The following is a 14,901-nucleotide window of genomic DNA, read 5'->3' as shown; positions in this document are numbered from 1 at the left end:
TGATCCTGCGTGCCGCTAGGCCAATCACACAAGCGGCGATCGCTACTGCATGCGCCCGGCCTCGGCTTGTGTGGCTGAATGACATCATGCAGCTCTCTCCCTTTATCAGAAGCTCGAGACAACAATCAAGGTGTTCATTGAGAGACTGGTTTGATAAAAGACATTACAGACATCATCTTGAAAATATCCCCCGAGGCTCATGCGCCAGAATCACAATCACCAGCAATCTTCGACCACCATCTCATCTCTTCACAATGTTGAGCAACGCATTTCGAAGACGGGCTCTGCCATCCGCGGTGGCGGCCTCATGTCCTATGCCTCTCGCCGCACGTACAACAGCTGCTTCCGGCGCCAGATTTCTCAGCGACAAACCCGGCCTGGCATCCACGGACATCAGGGACATTGCAGATGCCAAGAAGACCAACCCACCGCAGCCGAAGATTTCCAACGCCAGCGTCAACGGAGAGAAGCTTACGGAGGAGCAACAGCGAGAGGTGGACGAGCACAACAAGGACTTTGAGAAGAAGCATGACTCAGCGCCAGCTGCTGAGGACGACAAGGTCGATAAGAAGTTTTGGTCGAATAAGTAAAGATGGCGGCAGATGAAGGAGCTGGGCCGAACTGTGTTGAACAACCATCTCTTTGCCGGAAGCATGCTTTCTTCAATTACGTTGCAGCAGTTGCCTGTGCTATGGAATACCTTCAATGTTTACACGATGTCATATGTACTAGTAGTTTAGGTGACATACTGGCGGATGTGGGTCATCTGTTGATCGCACCGGGTAGAGCCACGAGGTGCACGTGAGTATATTCACCTTCCATCGCGCGTCTATACCTCGAATACAGTACGAAAGGTACTTGATTGTATTATTTCTCCTCAGCCCTCAACAAGTGACTGGGAAATAATGGCTGAGTGGTCAAAGGCGGGGGCCTATGTGACGATGCTTGGGCAACTCCTCCATTACACGCCATCGCTTAACCTTTTGTTCGATTACCCATCGGTGATCCCTTTTTTTCCTCTTTCAAACCGCTTTTATCATGCATGCAAACTTTCATCAATCAGTAATGTCATTCCTCAGGTTCCGTTCTCATTGAGTGCCTCACTGCCAAGGTCCGGCATCACCCAGGTACGAAATGAAATCCTCTCCGAGATCCTATCCTCGAGAATCGATGCAAATTACCATACGCATCTGCGCTTTACGATATGATGGTATTTCGAGTCAACCTAAAGTTGCACTCGGGGTAATTCGGCATATCATTGCTGCAGACTAAGTAACGTAAGTAACGTAAGGTACATGTAGGTACCGATAGTGAGTTGGCGGACAATCCCGCGTGCCAAGACTGTGAACGAGTCCCACAGACAGCCAAGCGTTTGATATTGAAGGGAACGAGTAGTCGACCAGCGGGTAGCTTGGGTTCAATCATGTTGGACTTGGCCGTCTGCTTTCCGCGATTCAATCAGTGTTGCGTAGTTTCTGTAGCATTGAAACTTTCTTCACAAATCACATGCGTAATGCAGCATCTGGAAAGGAGGGGAAAACGACCTTGATCTATTAAGTAATCGTCGATTTCTCTCTGCAATAGACTCCCTCGGAATAGAAATCATCGTCATCGACTGTCGTTGCACGTATACGTGGTGCACCTCACTCTATCTGAGGTACAACTACGTGGTAATTAAGCAAGTTGATGTTGGCTCGCAGGTTTCTTACATAGTCACATCTGTCATCTACAAAAGGCTGGCCCTAGAGGGAATTATGGAGCTCCTGGTATTACGTGATGAAACGAATGCCAATGTTCACTCTATTAAGCTTGAATGAAGTAAGGTTGCAGAATAAACAAATGGTCCGATGTTGATCAAACCGCATCACGCCGAGAAAGAATGCCGGCCTTGGCATAGCGCCCGTCAAGTGCCAACTGAAGTTCTTCTTTGACACTTCATCTTTGGAGGCTTATTTATAGCAACGGAGCTGATGAGGGTCCAAACAGCGCCAAGTGGCAGCCCGAACAGCTCACACCAATAAAGACAAATACCACAACTTCGAGGTTTTGAGCGCTGATCACACGAGTTCTCCTCGTCTTGAGATTCTTGGCGGTCCCCGGCGAGAGCTACGTCCAATGAGCTTCACGTCTCGAAGAGCGTCGTGATTGCGTGTTTGCGACAGTAGTGCCAAGCCACTCTACAGTCCGTACTGACTTATCGCGTGGGATCGACTTGCAGTCTCAGTGAAGATGCCTGACTATCTTCATAACGTGACGTAGCAGACTCCAAATTCATGGATACCTCATGAAGTTAGGGGCCTTGGCGGGTTTGCATCCAAGCAGGTGCCGAAGATATTATTGCGTTGGGCTAGGATCGAAATGTACCGCGCACTTGCTGTCCATGCTTACCTGCTGAGTACTTCCAGGCTTCTCCGCCTCACTCCCCTTCGACTGTGAGGTCTAAGTCACTTATTATGTGTAAGTTAAATCTCTCGCAAATTCGATCCAGCACCGCAAAGCAGTCTAGGGCTATAGTCATTCAGGGGCGTGATGCACATTGAGGCTGAGGTAAGGTAGCTAGCTGCACTGCTGCAGGGCGATAGCTGTGACAGTTGGAAGTTGGACCATCATTCTTGAACATCGCAGTAGTTTTCGATTTTTATTGCCAAGAGGGCAGATCAGCAGCTTCAAGTTGGTTTTGTGTAGACTCGCTAACCCTCGTAGCTCAGTCTTGGCTGGGGCTCACACCTTCTGGCAGAGCTTCACTTCGTGACTCGTGCAGCGCTATCGCCCAACGCCAAAAATCTGACCGACGGAGCTTATCCAAAAAACCATCCGGAGGAAGCTTGGCCGCTTGCCTCGGTCGCCAGAGAGGTATACCGAACGCTACTCTACCAAGAACGCTACCCTACCAAGGAATCTCGGAAACTCCTTGTTCAAGGAACGCAGAAGAAGTGCAAAAGAGGAAAAAGCTCGCGTGCCCTCCTGCCCAGTAGATTGCCACCGTGCTCTCAGAGAAGCAAGAGGGCACGCGACAGCGGACTGGTGTCGCGCTGCTAGCGTCAGATCACAGGCTTGGCGACATCACGACGAGGGTTGGGAACTTGAGCAGAGGCTCAACAGAGACACTGAGAAAAAGCCATTCTCGATCATCGAGAGCATATTGAGACGACAACGTGCTCCCATACACCACTCTGACTGGCTGGATTTCCCTGACGGATCTGTTTTTGGTACCTTGAAAGCCAAGAGGGCCAAGTCCTCCAGTGGCACCCGCTTCACCAATCTCAGCTCGCTGTGTGGATGAGCGCAGAGCTCGGCGCAGACTGGGCATCCGTCAAGAACATCCACCGTAATGGGTCGAGGACTCGCGACACTGGCAAACCGGGGCGAAATGCCATCTTGTAGCTTACTGAACAGTATTGAAACAGACAGGTACCGTTGAGAAGTTTTTCACCCTTCTCTCCCCCTCCTCTTGTCACCAAGACTCAAACTGAGGTGGCTACAGCCAAGAACTCCAGAAATATGAACCCTGAAGGGCTTGCCATCGAGGTTGTGGGGAAGGAACCAGAGCTTCCAGTCGCCTTAAAAATAATGGCAAACTGTCAGTATAAAGATCGTGGCGCTCCGGGGCTCTCAGCAACCTTGAGAGAGAGGTCAATAAGTCTTCCCACTTTGAGCGCCTCTGCCTTCGAGCTTTCTCACCTTTGCCGGTGAAACCCTCTCCCTCTCCTTTGAACTCTTTCTTCCCCGGTCCCCCGGAAGACAAGAACACTTCCCAAATCAGCCTTCATCATGGCTGTCCCTGTCCTTACACAGTATGACTGGATCATCGCCGTAATCACCCTCGCCTTCTGCGGCAGCTCCATTGGTAACGGAGCAAACGATGTCGCCAACTCATATGCCACCTCCGTGGCAGCCAGGACCTTGACCATGCCCCAGGTTGGCTTCCTTTCCATGTGTACAGAGTTTTTCGGTGCCGTCGTTCTTGGCTCCAAGGTCACTGGCACAATCAAGAACAATATCATCGAGCTCGACCGGTTCCGCACGACACCTTCCACGCTCATCCTCGCCATGGGCTGCGCCGAGTTCGCGAGTGCTTTCTGGCTACTTGCTGCGACAAAAGTCGGATACCCGGTCTCCACGACGCAGACCATCGTCGGCGCGCTCGTTGGTGTCGGTATCGCTGCCCAAGCACAGGTTTCCTGGGCCTGGAGTGACGGCAGTGTTTCCCAAATCGCCGCATCCTGGGGCATTGCTCCTTGTATCTCAGCTGCGTTTGCCGCCATCTTGTTTGGCAGTCTCAAGTTCACCGTCCTGGAACGCGAGAACTCTTTCGAGAAGGCTATGAAGGCAATTCCTTTCTACCTGGCGTTCACGGCTGCTATTCTCGCTCTCTTCATCACGGTCGAGGCCCCCGGTGCTCCGTCGCTTGAGGAACTTGGTGCCGGTACAGTATGCGGTATCATCCTCGGTGTCTTCTTCGGAATCCTTCTCCTCTCCTACATTTTTTTCGTGCCTTACGTCCACCGAAGGCTGGTCAAGGAGGATACTCGCATTCGTCTCCGTCACATCTTCCTCGGCCCTCTGTTGTACATGGAGAACCCGCCAATCTACCTGCCTGCGAAAGGAAACGAAGTCGTCATCGACTACTACGCAAGCGCCCACGATGATTCAAATGTCACCAACGAAGGCGATATCGAGAAGCAAGCTGTCAAGACCGAGGGTGGCAACGATAGAGGCGAGAAGCTGATCGGAAACGACAGCAATTCTGATACACCTTCCCCCGTCCCCATGTCCCTTGAGGATGTTGAACGTGGCAAGAAAACTCAAGAGAACCCAGCAGTGGTGCAACGATACAAGCGCATGCCCGAGCCCGAAGAGCGCTTCCTTGCCCCGACCGCCCACCTCCCTATTCACAACCCTAGACGCATCTGGAGCTTCATCAAGTACTTCTTCCTACAGGGAGTTACCCGTGACTGCGTCACGCATGCCTCGTCCCAGCTCGCTGCCATCCACGGCAAGGCCAAGAAGTACGACAACCGCGTCGAACACCTGTGGACCTACGCGCAAGTCGCCAGTGCGATGATGATGTCCATCGCTCACGGTTCCAACGACGTTGCAAATGCTGTCGGCCCTTGGGTTGCCGCCTACCAGGTTTACATGACGGGTGAAGTTAGCGAGAAAGGAGACACTCCGATCTGGATCTTGGTCGTCGCCGGCTTCTTGCTCGGTGCCGGTTTCTGGTTCATGGGTCACCACATTATCAAGGCTATGGGAAACAAGCTCACTCAGCTTTCACCCACAAGAGGTAAGCCAGCTTCCTGTCGAAGATGATTTCTTGTCACTAACACCGCTCTCAGGATTCGCCATGGAACTTGGCGCTGCGATTACCGTGCTTTTGGCCAGCCGTCTCGGTCTCCCCGTCAGTACCACACAGTGCTTGACTGGGGCTGTTATCGGTGTGGCTCTGATGAACTTTGACGTTGGTGCTGTGAACTGGCGTCAAGTCGCTTTCATCTTCTCGGGCTGGATCGTCACATTGCCCTGCGCGGGTCTCATCGGTGGTTTGCTGATGGCGATGTCGCTCAACACCCCTCAATTTGGCCAGGGGTAAGAGTGCTCGACAAAAAGTTGCACGAAGATGGAGCATTGTAATGGCGTTGGTGGTTGAAATTGGGATACTCATGAATTGAAAGTCACGTCAGAGGCGTTTGATGGAGAATCATGGCCTGGATAGCAAATCAATTATGACAAAAGTTTACATCTTGGACGTCGCTCTCTCTCACTCTCGAATCAACAGCCTCATGGGCAATTTCAGTGTCTGTTAATGTTGCAAACAAGTATGATTAAGTACTTAACTTCACCATTGCGTCTCAGTTACTTACACGCCAACCATGATGGAGGTTCGTGGTACCCGGCAGCATACTAACTTCTTGTGTACATCTTGATTCGACCCTCGTTGGTAACGAATCATGGGCTTTGATGCTTTGCGATATTGTCAATTTCGTTCATTTAGATGAAGGTACGGTAGTAAGGAGTATACGGTTGTTCTCCATAATCCATTCTTCTTCATCTGTAAGCCTACTGGTGTAAGTATTTGATGATGGAGAATGGCCGGACTTCCGGTCTGAACAATGAAACATACTTGTCTTATTGACGTGAAGTGCGCAGGGTATCTCTAAGCTATGGCGACTACCATACATCACGCTGAAAGGTTGGGTTTCGCGAAAGATGATTTACCTACTTACTTTACAGTTGCAATGGCAGGTTTCGTCATGCCGAACACTAGCTCTGGATAAAGTATTGGTGCATTTTACACATCGGTTGCCTGAAAATTGTCGAGAAACTGATTTGAACATCTTGAAGCTGACAGCTCAAAAACCGAGGAATTGCTGGATAGAAAGTTCGTTTTCCGAAATGAGAAAGAGCCGATGGAGTGGCCAACAGAGCCTAGTTGAGTTGCGTCACCGAAGATGATGAAATGACTTTCTAGGATTCCATTGTATGAGCCTTTTTGGTTTCAGAAAGAACCTAGTAGCAGTGGATTGTAGAGCTCATGACGGGCGGGTAATGTCACGTCGGATAATCAACCACAAACAAAGGTAATACTGAGTTAAGGCTAGGTACGACGGTTTGGTAGCTTCGGAACTTCCTAAACGTTAGTTCAAACTAAGCGCGATTCCCTTCTTGCGTGCAACATTGCCCAGAAGAGTCTCCGTCGCGTACGCTGGTTGGCCAAAGTGAACGTTGTATCGCCAGGCATTGCCTGTTCATTTTTCCATTGGCTGCAAAGTCTGGGGTCGAAACATTCCCAACACCACTCGCTTTCTGGCGGCTTTGGCTAGTCGGATGACCAAAAAGCCGTGCGATAATTAGCTACGAAGTCAAGCAACTGCCCTGGATCGACACATCGACACTGTTCGGATGCACTGTGATGCGGATGGTCGGAAGCAGACAGCGCACAAAGATTGCGGTAATTGCACCAAGTGATGGGCGGGCCGCGCACTTCTTACAGATAGGATCTCGGATGTCAGCCGAGACCCGGCCCGCTGGGACTAGGTGATAAACAGTACATTCATTATTGGTCGACTTACATGGAACATCCATTGAGGGTATCCAGTTCGGGGATCTTCAATAGGTTATCGAGGGATACTGTTGGTGGCGGTTATTGCACCTAATCCCGTAGCCGCAGCCCAGACGAGATGGTCTCAGAAAGCTGATGGTTGTTATCGACGACACCGCGGAAAGCCGCACGCACGGGACGGGATGGGGTAGAGATGGGACAGGAGGGTGTGGTGATGCTTCGTTTGACAGGTACCGCCCCGACAATGATGACGGTCCATGAGTATACATATCGCGGCAATCTCATCGTTGTCTGTCTCTTTGTTTCATCATTCACATTCCATTGGACTGAGCACTCTTCTACTTCTTCATTCTGAACAACTTTGCGATACCCTCTTTGACAAGCTCAGTCATCATCAAACATACAAAATGGGATCTATTCCAGCTGGTTGGAGGCAACTTGATGTCGGTGTCGTCGGCGGAGGCATCGGCGGCATGAGCGTCGCCATCGCGCTACGCCGGGCCGGACACAAGGTTACCATCTATGAGCGCAACGATTTCGCCGGTGAGGTCGGCGCCTCCGTCTCATGTGCCGCCAACGGCACCCGCTGGCTGCATGAGTGGGGTGTGGACGTCGAGAAAGGCGACCCCGTCGTTCTGAAGAGCCTCATCAACAGAGACTGGAAGACGGGCGAACCCGTCAGCGTGTACAGCCTCGACGACTACGAGAAGCGCTGGGGTTACGTCTACAACATGTTCCACCGTCAGTACATGCACGCCATGCTCAAGGACACGGCGATGCAGGAGGAGGGCGAGGGAATTCCGGCCAAGCTATTGGTCAACCAGAAGGTGAGACACTCCCTTCCACCCTCAACATTCTGCCAGTAGCTAATCAATTTCCCCATGATAGTGCAAGAACATCGACCTGGCCAGCGGAAAGGTGGAGTTCGACACCGGCCTGACCGCCACACACGACCTCATCGTCGGCGCGGACGGCATCGGCAGCGTGGTGCGTGGCCTAATCGGCGTCAAGCCGGAGAAGCGCCCGGCCGACTCGAGCTGTCTGCACGCCAACGTCCTCACCGAGGACGCCGTCAAGGCCGGCCTCGTCGACTACTCGCAAGACGCCGCGCTCGAGTACTGGGGCGGCCAGGAGGGCAAGTGGGACAAGATCGTCCTCTCGCCCTGCAATGGCGGAAAGCTGCTATCATACTACTGCTTCTTCCCTAGAGAGAAGGGCGACTACGTTAACCAGGCTTGGGGTGTCGAGGACCGCCCCGTCGAGGAGTTGCTGGCGCCGTACCCTGAACTTGACAAGCAGGTCCTTGCGCATCTCGCTATCGGCAAGGATATCCAGCCCTGGCGTCTGTGGATGCAGTAAGTTATCCAATCATTTACTCTCTGTTTATGATTCTGACTTGAATGCAGTGACCCTTACCCTTACGTCAATAAGGACATGGTTTGTCTGTTGGGTGATGCGGGACATCCTGTAAGTCGACAAACTATCCATTCGATGCGAAGCCAATTCTAACCGAAGCCTTTTAGATGATGCCTCACCAAAGTCAGGGTGCATGCATGGCCATCGAAGATGCCGCTGCTCTTGGAATTCTCTTCCACCCCAAGTACTTCAACGGAGATGTTAAGGATACCTTGGAAGTTTACAACACCGTTCGCCTGCCCCGCGCCACGCGCGTGCAGTCTGCAGCTGCCAAGGCCGCGTACAACATCAACGAGCGTATTGGTAAGCCCGATAAACCAAAATAACCTTTTTGAAGAAACACACGAAGCTAATTCTCACTCAGGTTTCTCAAACAACACCAGCACCAGCACATACAAGGTTGCGGATGAGAGAGCTAAGCTCACCATTGAGGAGATGAACGGGTAAGTTTCACAGCTTCCAACGACATTTTCCTCATCGTGACTAATGACATGACAGATACGACATGTACAAGGACATCGAGGAGGTCATTGCTCAACGGTCGGGGGCTCCCTTTACCCAGAAGTTTATCAAGGGACTGCCCGTAGGACTGGAGCTTTCTCCTGGCGTCATCGTTGGGCAGTAAGTGGCATGGGGTTTGCAAAAGCTTGAAGCTGCTTCTTTCTATTAAACCTTTGGGCATTAATTGGAGTTTCGGGTCAGGAGAGGATGGCGATATGTTCATAACAAATTATTCCCAATATTCAAATTGTATAAAGCATGATGGACCGTGCTTTTGTTATGAAGCATTTGTGCCTAAAGTGAACTAAAAAACTGCAGGGTCATGAGAAGCCGAGAAACCGTCTGACGATTCAACGCGCATCCTGCATCTCCCGCCGAATCTAGATGCACACTCCGATCTGTCCAATCATTCTTTCAACCAGTGACTGCAGCAGGCTGGGTTTAGTCTTCTTCCCGACCCTCTCTTGCAGAGCCTCCGTGCTTTGGCTTGCAATGAGAGATATCAGAAACTGTTTCCCCCCAATGACTACCTACCGAGTCAAAGGTGCACAACTCTCGTGCATGCACAACTCATAGGCCATCACATCTCATGGCTACATGCGTTCTCATCCACCAATATGTCAGCAGTCCTCGAGTCGCCTTATTCGCCTCAAAACTTCGACAGCCTCACCCGACGTTGGTGAATGTCCCCCTTCTTCCCAGATTTTCAACATCATCCTCACAAGCAAAGAGCGGTAGAAACGGCCGCCGTCAATGTTTCATGCAGCCAAGGGTGCTTCATGCAAAGGGCGGTGGAGGCGATCGCCAAATGTGACTGCATCCCCCCTGCTGATGGATGAGATATCCAAGGATATCCAAGGATATCCAACGCGAACTGCGCTAAAATGTCACTGGGGTGGATCTCGAAAAGAATTCTGCAGGTGTCCCGAGCTCCCGGGGGGAGAAGAATGCCATATCCAGCAAGGGTTCGTGAGAAAATCTTCCAATCTTTCCCAGGAGCCCTGGACGCGGTCGTCCGGCGAGGCGACGACGCGATGCCAGCGGTGAAGAAAGAGGGCGGCACGCATAGAGGGCGGTGATTGTTTATGCGACTCGCGAGCTTTTTCTTCGGTGCCCAATGTTTTTTTTTCGACCTTCCATTTCGTTTAATCTTGGTTCAGGTTTAGTTGGCCAGCCACTTCGGTGGGCCGCACCACCCCTCGGCGACTCCAGAATGTTATCCATCGAGAGGTTCACGGACGGTGGACGGCCATTATTGATTGCTTTGATTTGCCATACCGACTCTCTTGGTGGATACCATACGAATACTGAGCTTGAGAACTGCGAACATGGTTATCTCGGGCTGATGAACCGACGAGCACATATATATGAGCATCAAGTCCAGTGTTCACATTTGCCTTTCTTCTTTCTTGTTTCCTCATCTCTGTTTGGTCACAACTCACGACATCTGAGACCTTTGCATAACTGCTTCTCCGTCTAGCAGTTGCTTTTCATTTGGCGTGACGAATTTCGCTTTTGGTTTTCCCGTCTTCTTTTTTTGTTTCCTGTTTTCCGAAATTACGGCCGTTGATACCCCCTCACAATGTCTCCCGCACTTTTTGAGTCTCACCGGAGAACCCCCTCTGGTCAAGACCCCGAACGTCGCAAGTCTGGAAGTGGTTTTCTCTTCCTCAACAACCGCTTCAAGAGGTACGTTTTGTTTTGTTTACTTCAAAGTTGTTTTCTCTCTTCTTTCAGTTGTCCCGGCCACGATATCCAGCTTCACCGCTCTTCTTTCTCTCTATCCTCTGCCCACCCCCCTGCAAGCATCGCTAGCCTCGACCCCTGCCTTTATGCTGGACCCTGAAAGGGGTCCCGCTTCGACCGGACCGGCTGCAACAGCGGGCGCCGCGGCTTTGAATATCTCCACCAAAGATGCATGCCCCTCCAGTTGTTCAACGGTCCATCGACTCAAGCTCGACGAGTTCGTCGCCTTGCATGTTTGACGTGTCTGTCGCGGCTCCAAACAACAACGTCGACACCCAACCAAACCCAACTCGCCTCCAATCAGCTTCCCTCTCTTACACGGGTGTTCGTAGTCCGCCAACACCACCCGAGGGTGACGCGCCTGATGACTCCTTTGCCCAGCATCGTCACTGGCAGGATCAAGATGCAATGACGGAAGACCCTCAAGGAGGGCGCCGGTCTGCCAGCACAATCGTGAGGCATCCTAAAAAAGTGTTGCCGCCGCGGCCGCCGTCTGTGCCTTTACGAATATCCTCCCTTCGGTAGCGTTCCTTGGTCTTTTTCTGCTATGCCCTCGCTTCCCATGCCACTCCAGTATTGTATCAGCTCCTTCTCGAGGAATCTGTACCGGCACAAGTTATTGACTTATATCAACGTTGGATGAAACTTTATACTAACAAGGGAATAGAGCCCCTACCACAAAGACTACCAACGAAAATGCCACCTCCAGCCCCCCCACTCCGACTTTCGGCCCCGTCAAGGATGGATACTTCATGAAGCGTTCCGACTCCTCGCAGAGTATCCCCTCTCTGGTCCAATCAAACAATGGTGATGAGGTGAAGAGACCCATGACCGCTATGCCCGGCCGGGAAAAGTCCTTCCTCGGCACCAAGGAGCCCGCCCTCCCCGCCGTTCCCTCTATCCCTGACGAGAAGGTCAAGCCCACGACCGTCCCCGAAGAGAAAGAGGAAAACACCCCCTCAGCCCCCGCCGAAGCCGAGTCCGCGAAGCCCAAGGCCGTTTCCGTAACCGAGACTGCTAAGACCGCCGAGGACGACGCTGATGACTCCTCTTCTGAGGATGAAGAGGAAGACGAGGAGAAGAATGAGGCCGAGGCAGAGGAGCCGCAGGGTGCCCAGCTCGCAACTCGCGTCGCCATCCTCCCTCCTCGCCCGGCTACCCCCGAAGCCGACAAGAGAATCTCCTACCACGAGGACTCCGACCTCCACATCAAGGTCCGCGACTCAAATGGCTCCCTCATCGTATACTCCGTCCGCTCCGCCGCTCTCGCATCTGCCTCCCGCGTCTGGAAGGAGCTGCTCGCCAATAACACCTCCAGCGTTATCGAGCTCCAGTCTCCCGCCGACACAGCCAGTGGTCTTGATGTGCTTTTCTCCATTGCTCACTTCAAGTTCCACGAGCTCCCCACCATGCCCAACGTCGGCGACCTGTACGACCTGGCCCTCGCTTCCGACAAGTACGCCGCCACGCACCTGCTCGTCCCCTTCATGAACGACTGGGTCATCGCCCTGAACCGCCACGTTCTCATGGCCGGCGCCCGCAACGACGAGGACAAGACTCTCGTCCTCAGCTGGGTCTTTGGCGAGGCCCGCTGGTTCAGTCGCGTGCTGGCCAAGGCAGCTTACAAGTCCCGCGTCGGACCTGACGGAGCCCTCCAGGACTCCAAGGGCCGCCCTTGGAAGGACCAGCCCATCTCGGACGAGGTCATCCGCATGCTTACCGCCACCCGCGCCGAGGCCATTGACAAAATCATCAAGGCTGTCAGCAACCCTGTCCACCGCCTCCTGAATCCCTCCTGCTACCCCGGCGAGGAGATTCGCTACTGCCACGCCGGCACCGAGGATGGCACCGCGGAAGACTGCGAGCAGCTCCTCCTCGGATCCGCCATCATGGGCTTGACCAAGTCGAAGCTGTGGCCCCCTCCCGAGCCCGCCAAGATCAAGGTCAGCGCCGTCGATCTCGCAAGGGCCTACGGCGAAGTTCGTATCCGTCGCTACCAGACTCCCGGTCTGCGCTTCAGAGACAGCTCGGCCGAGGGCGCGCCCGTCGACGACCCTCACGCCAAGTGTGGCTTCGGTCACCGTGAGGTGATTGAGAAGATCCTCAACACGCCTGCCAAGATGGCGTCCAGCGTTGTCGGCCAGTTGATTACCAGAGCCAAGAAGTCTGGTGCGTTCGGCGAGGAGCTTTTCGCCGACTTGAAGGAGTACGTGCAGGATGGCGGCGCTGCTGTTGAGGGTGAGGATCTGAAGAGCGATCCCCTTCACTACAAGCAGGTTCGCGTTAGAGCCAACGGTGTTGCCGAGAACAAGACCCCGGCTGATGGTAAGCCCGTATCCACGTCTTTGAATGTAGGATGACATTGGCTGATATCTCACAGATGATGACGATGAGGACGACGACGATTCCAGCTCCGAGAGTGACGAGGAGTAGAAGTCTCCATACATGAAGCCTGCCGGTGGGAATTTGTGATAAAAGTTTTACGTATTATGGTTTTGTCTTTCTATGATGTGTCCAAGCATGATTCATTACGAACAATACCCTTAGAATGTGTCTAGATCTAATTTTATATATCTCCTTTGTTGAATCAATTTGAGCACCAAACAATGATCACACTCAGACTTATTCCAGTGCACGGCTGGCCACCTCAGTATGTCCCTAAATGGGGTTGCATCATCATTTACGTTATTACTGGAAAGATTTGTTCATCAGCCGATCATCTGATGTGTCTCATCACCGTAAGGGCTAGACCCAGTTGAGACCGGCAGCGTGATATTAAATGACGACGTGCAGAGTGAGACTGCATGAAGTTGACGCAGACGTGTGTGATGTTTGAGTGAGAAGTGGGAGTGGAAGTGAGAGTGAGTGTGAGACTCAGTCAATCAGGGGTTGATTGATGTCTGGGAGTACGTACCGCTCTTATGTAAGGAGGTGGTGTAAGTAAGGGAAGGTGTATGTCATCGGAGGGGTTCCTTCCTGCTCCTGACATCAGTTCGATTCAAATTGTTCGCCAGCTTTTCATTGACGTCTAACATACAAATTCCAGCACCTACACTTCCATGTATTGATCAGTGGCAGACTCTCTTGAGAGAATCAATCGATAAACAAGATGCCGCGTCCCAGCTTCGCCGAAGACGCCCCAGAGCCAGATACACCCCAGGTTGCCACTCCTACCACCCAACCTGTCTACTCGGATGCATCAAGTTCCTACTGGCCACCAGGCTGGAACTACAATCGCTATCGACATGCAACCGCGGACGACGTGACCTCTCTTCCCGTGGATGAACTGCTGAAGATGCAGGCCGGTTTACGGGATGTCCTAGGAGAGGAAGGTGTAGGGCAGCTGGCGATGCGTGTCTTCGAGGAGCAGCAACGCGATGCAGAAAGAACTGGCGACGTGTCGACTGCTGAGACTACAAAGAAGTCGGAGATCGAGTGCATGCCCCCGAACTGGCTGAAGCATTGGAAGCAGCGCCACGAAGGTCAGACGTGGGGAATGGTGGCCTTCCGAACAGCCTGCTATGATGACCAGGAACGATGGGAGACCTTCGCCAAGCAGGTCCGGAGAATCGTTGAGATTCCCTTCCAGAGGGACGCAGACGGAGCCGATGTGCATGAGTACTTCAAGGATGCGGAGTCAAAATTCGAGATACGGTGGGTGGAGGATCCGGCCTTGGCCGGTGCCACTGCCGATGACCTGCGCGACAAGTTCGGCAACATGAAATCCGAACTTCCAGCCGGGTTTTCGGAGCAGGTATTTCTTGTTGCCACTTCAGCTGTGATAGCATCTGTGCTGGATTTGGGCGAAGGCGACCGACCGACGACCAAGTCCAAGTGGTGGCGGACATCGGCACCATTCTTTCTCGCGGTCGCTGCAGACACGGACCCCGGGTTGGAGGAGGGTCATGAAGAGAGGGAGTGGTTTAAGCCAATCTTCAAGGTTGCCGCAGAGACGATTGTTGAAGAGTTTTGGTGGCTCCTTGACTCGGATATCATGCCTTTGAGAAGGATCACGCGAAGTGTCCGGGGCTTAGAAGGTCTAGCGGATACCGAGACCGGCACCTCTGGAAGCGAGGATTTGGAAAAGGTATGGTGGTCTACGGCACCGTCTCCGGAAAGAATGCGAAAGCGCCGTAGATTTTAATCAGGATCTAATTCTTGGGAAGCGCACGATC

The 14,901-nt window shown here is 52.6% G+C and overlaps 5 protein-coding genes across 5 annotated transcripts; all 5 read left to right on the top strand.

Annotated features, from left to right (window-relative positions):
• Nucleotides 1-254: 254 nt before the first annotated feature.
• On the top strand, nucleotides 255-590 carry CCOS01_04107 (uncharacterized protein; the record flags this gene model as incomplete). Its single annotated transcript, XM_060452290.1, has 1 exon — nucleotides 255-590. The coding sequence occupies one exon, from the start codon at nucleotides 255-257 to the stop codon at nucleotides 588-590; it is 336 nt and encodes a 111-aa protein (XP_060316248.1).
• Nucleotides 591-3,771: 3,181 nt separating this feature from the next.
• On the top strand, nucleotides 3,772-5,593 carry CCOS01_04106 (phosphate transporter; the record flags this gene model as incomplete). Its single annotated transcript, XM_060452289.1, has 2 exons — nucleotides 3,772-5,287; nucleotides 5,340-5,593. 2 exons carry the CDS (start codon nucleotides 3,772-3,774, stop codon nucleotides 5,591-5,593), a joined length of 1,770 nt encoding a protein of 589 aa, XP_060316247.1.
• Nucleotides 5,594-7,470: 1,877 nt separating this feature from the next.
• Nucleotides 7,471-9,104, top strand: CCOS01_04105 (salicylate hydroxylase; the record flags this gene model as incomplete). The annotated part of the gene is made up of 6 exons (XM_060452288.1): nucleotides 7,471-7,890; nucleotides 7,952-8,418; nucleotides 8,470-8,530; nucleotides 8,587-8,782; nucleotides 8,844-8,922; nucleotides 8,978-9,104. 6 exons carry the CDS (start codon nucleotides 7,471-7,473, stop codon nucleotides 9,102-9,104), a joined length of 1,350 nt encoding a protein of 449 aa, XP_060316246.1.
• Nucleotides 9,105-10,562: 1,458 nt separating this feature from the next.
• Nucleotides 10,563-13,159, top strand: CCOS01_04104 (uncharacterized protein; the record flags this gene model as incomplete). Its single annotated transcript, XM_060452287.1, has 5 exons — nucleotides 10,563-10,669; nucleotides 11,059-11,179; nucleotides 11,252-11,329; nucleotides 11,410-13,051; nucleotides 13,107-13,159. 5 exons carry the CDS (start codon nucleotides 10,563-10,565, stop codon nucleotides 13,157-13,159), a joined length of 2,001 nt encoding a protein of 666 aa, XP_060316245.1.
• A 676-nt stretch (nucleotides 13,160-13,835) lies between these two features.
• CCOS01_04103 (uncharacterized protein) lies at nucleotides 13,836-14,870 on the top strand (the record flags this gene model as incomplete). Its single annotated transcript, XM_060452286.1, has 1 exon — nucleotides 13,836-14,870. One exon carries the CDS (start codon nucleotides 13,836-13,838, stop codon nucleotides 14,868-14,870), a length of 1,035 nt encoding a protein of 344 aa, XP_060316244.1.
• Between the last annotated feature and the right edge of the window lie 31 nt (nucleotides 14,871-14,901).

This window comes from Colletotrichum costaricense, assembly GCF_030867565.1.
Source record: "Colletotrichum costaricense strain IMI 309622 chromosome Unknown Scaffold_4.1, whole genome shotgun sequence".
Lineage (NCBI taxonomy): Eukaryota > Fungi > Ascomycota > Sordariomycetes > Glomerellales > Glomerellaceae > Colletotrichum > Colletotrichum costaricense.
The sequence above is the reverse complement of the archived record's forward strand: the minus strand, read 5'-3'. Positions and strand labels throughout refer to the sequence as shown.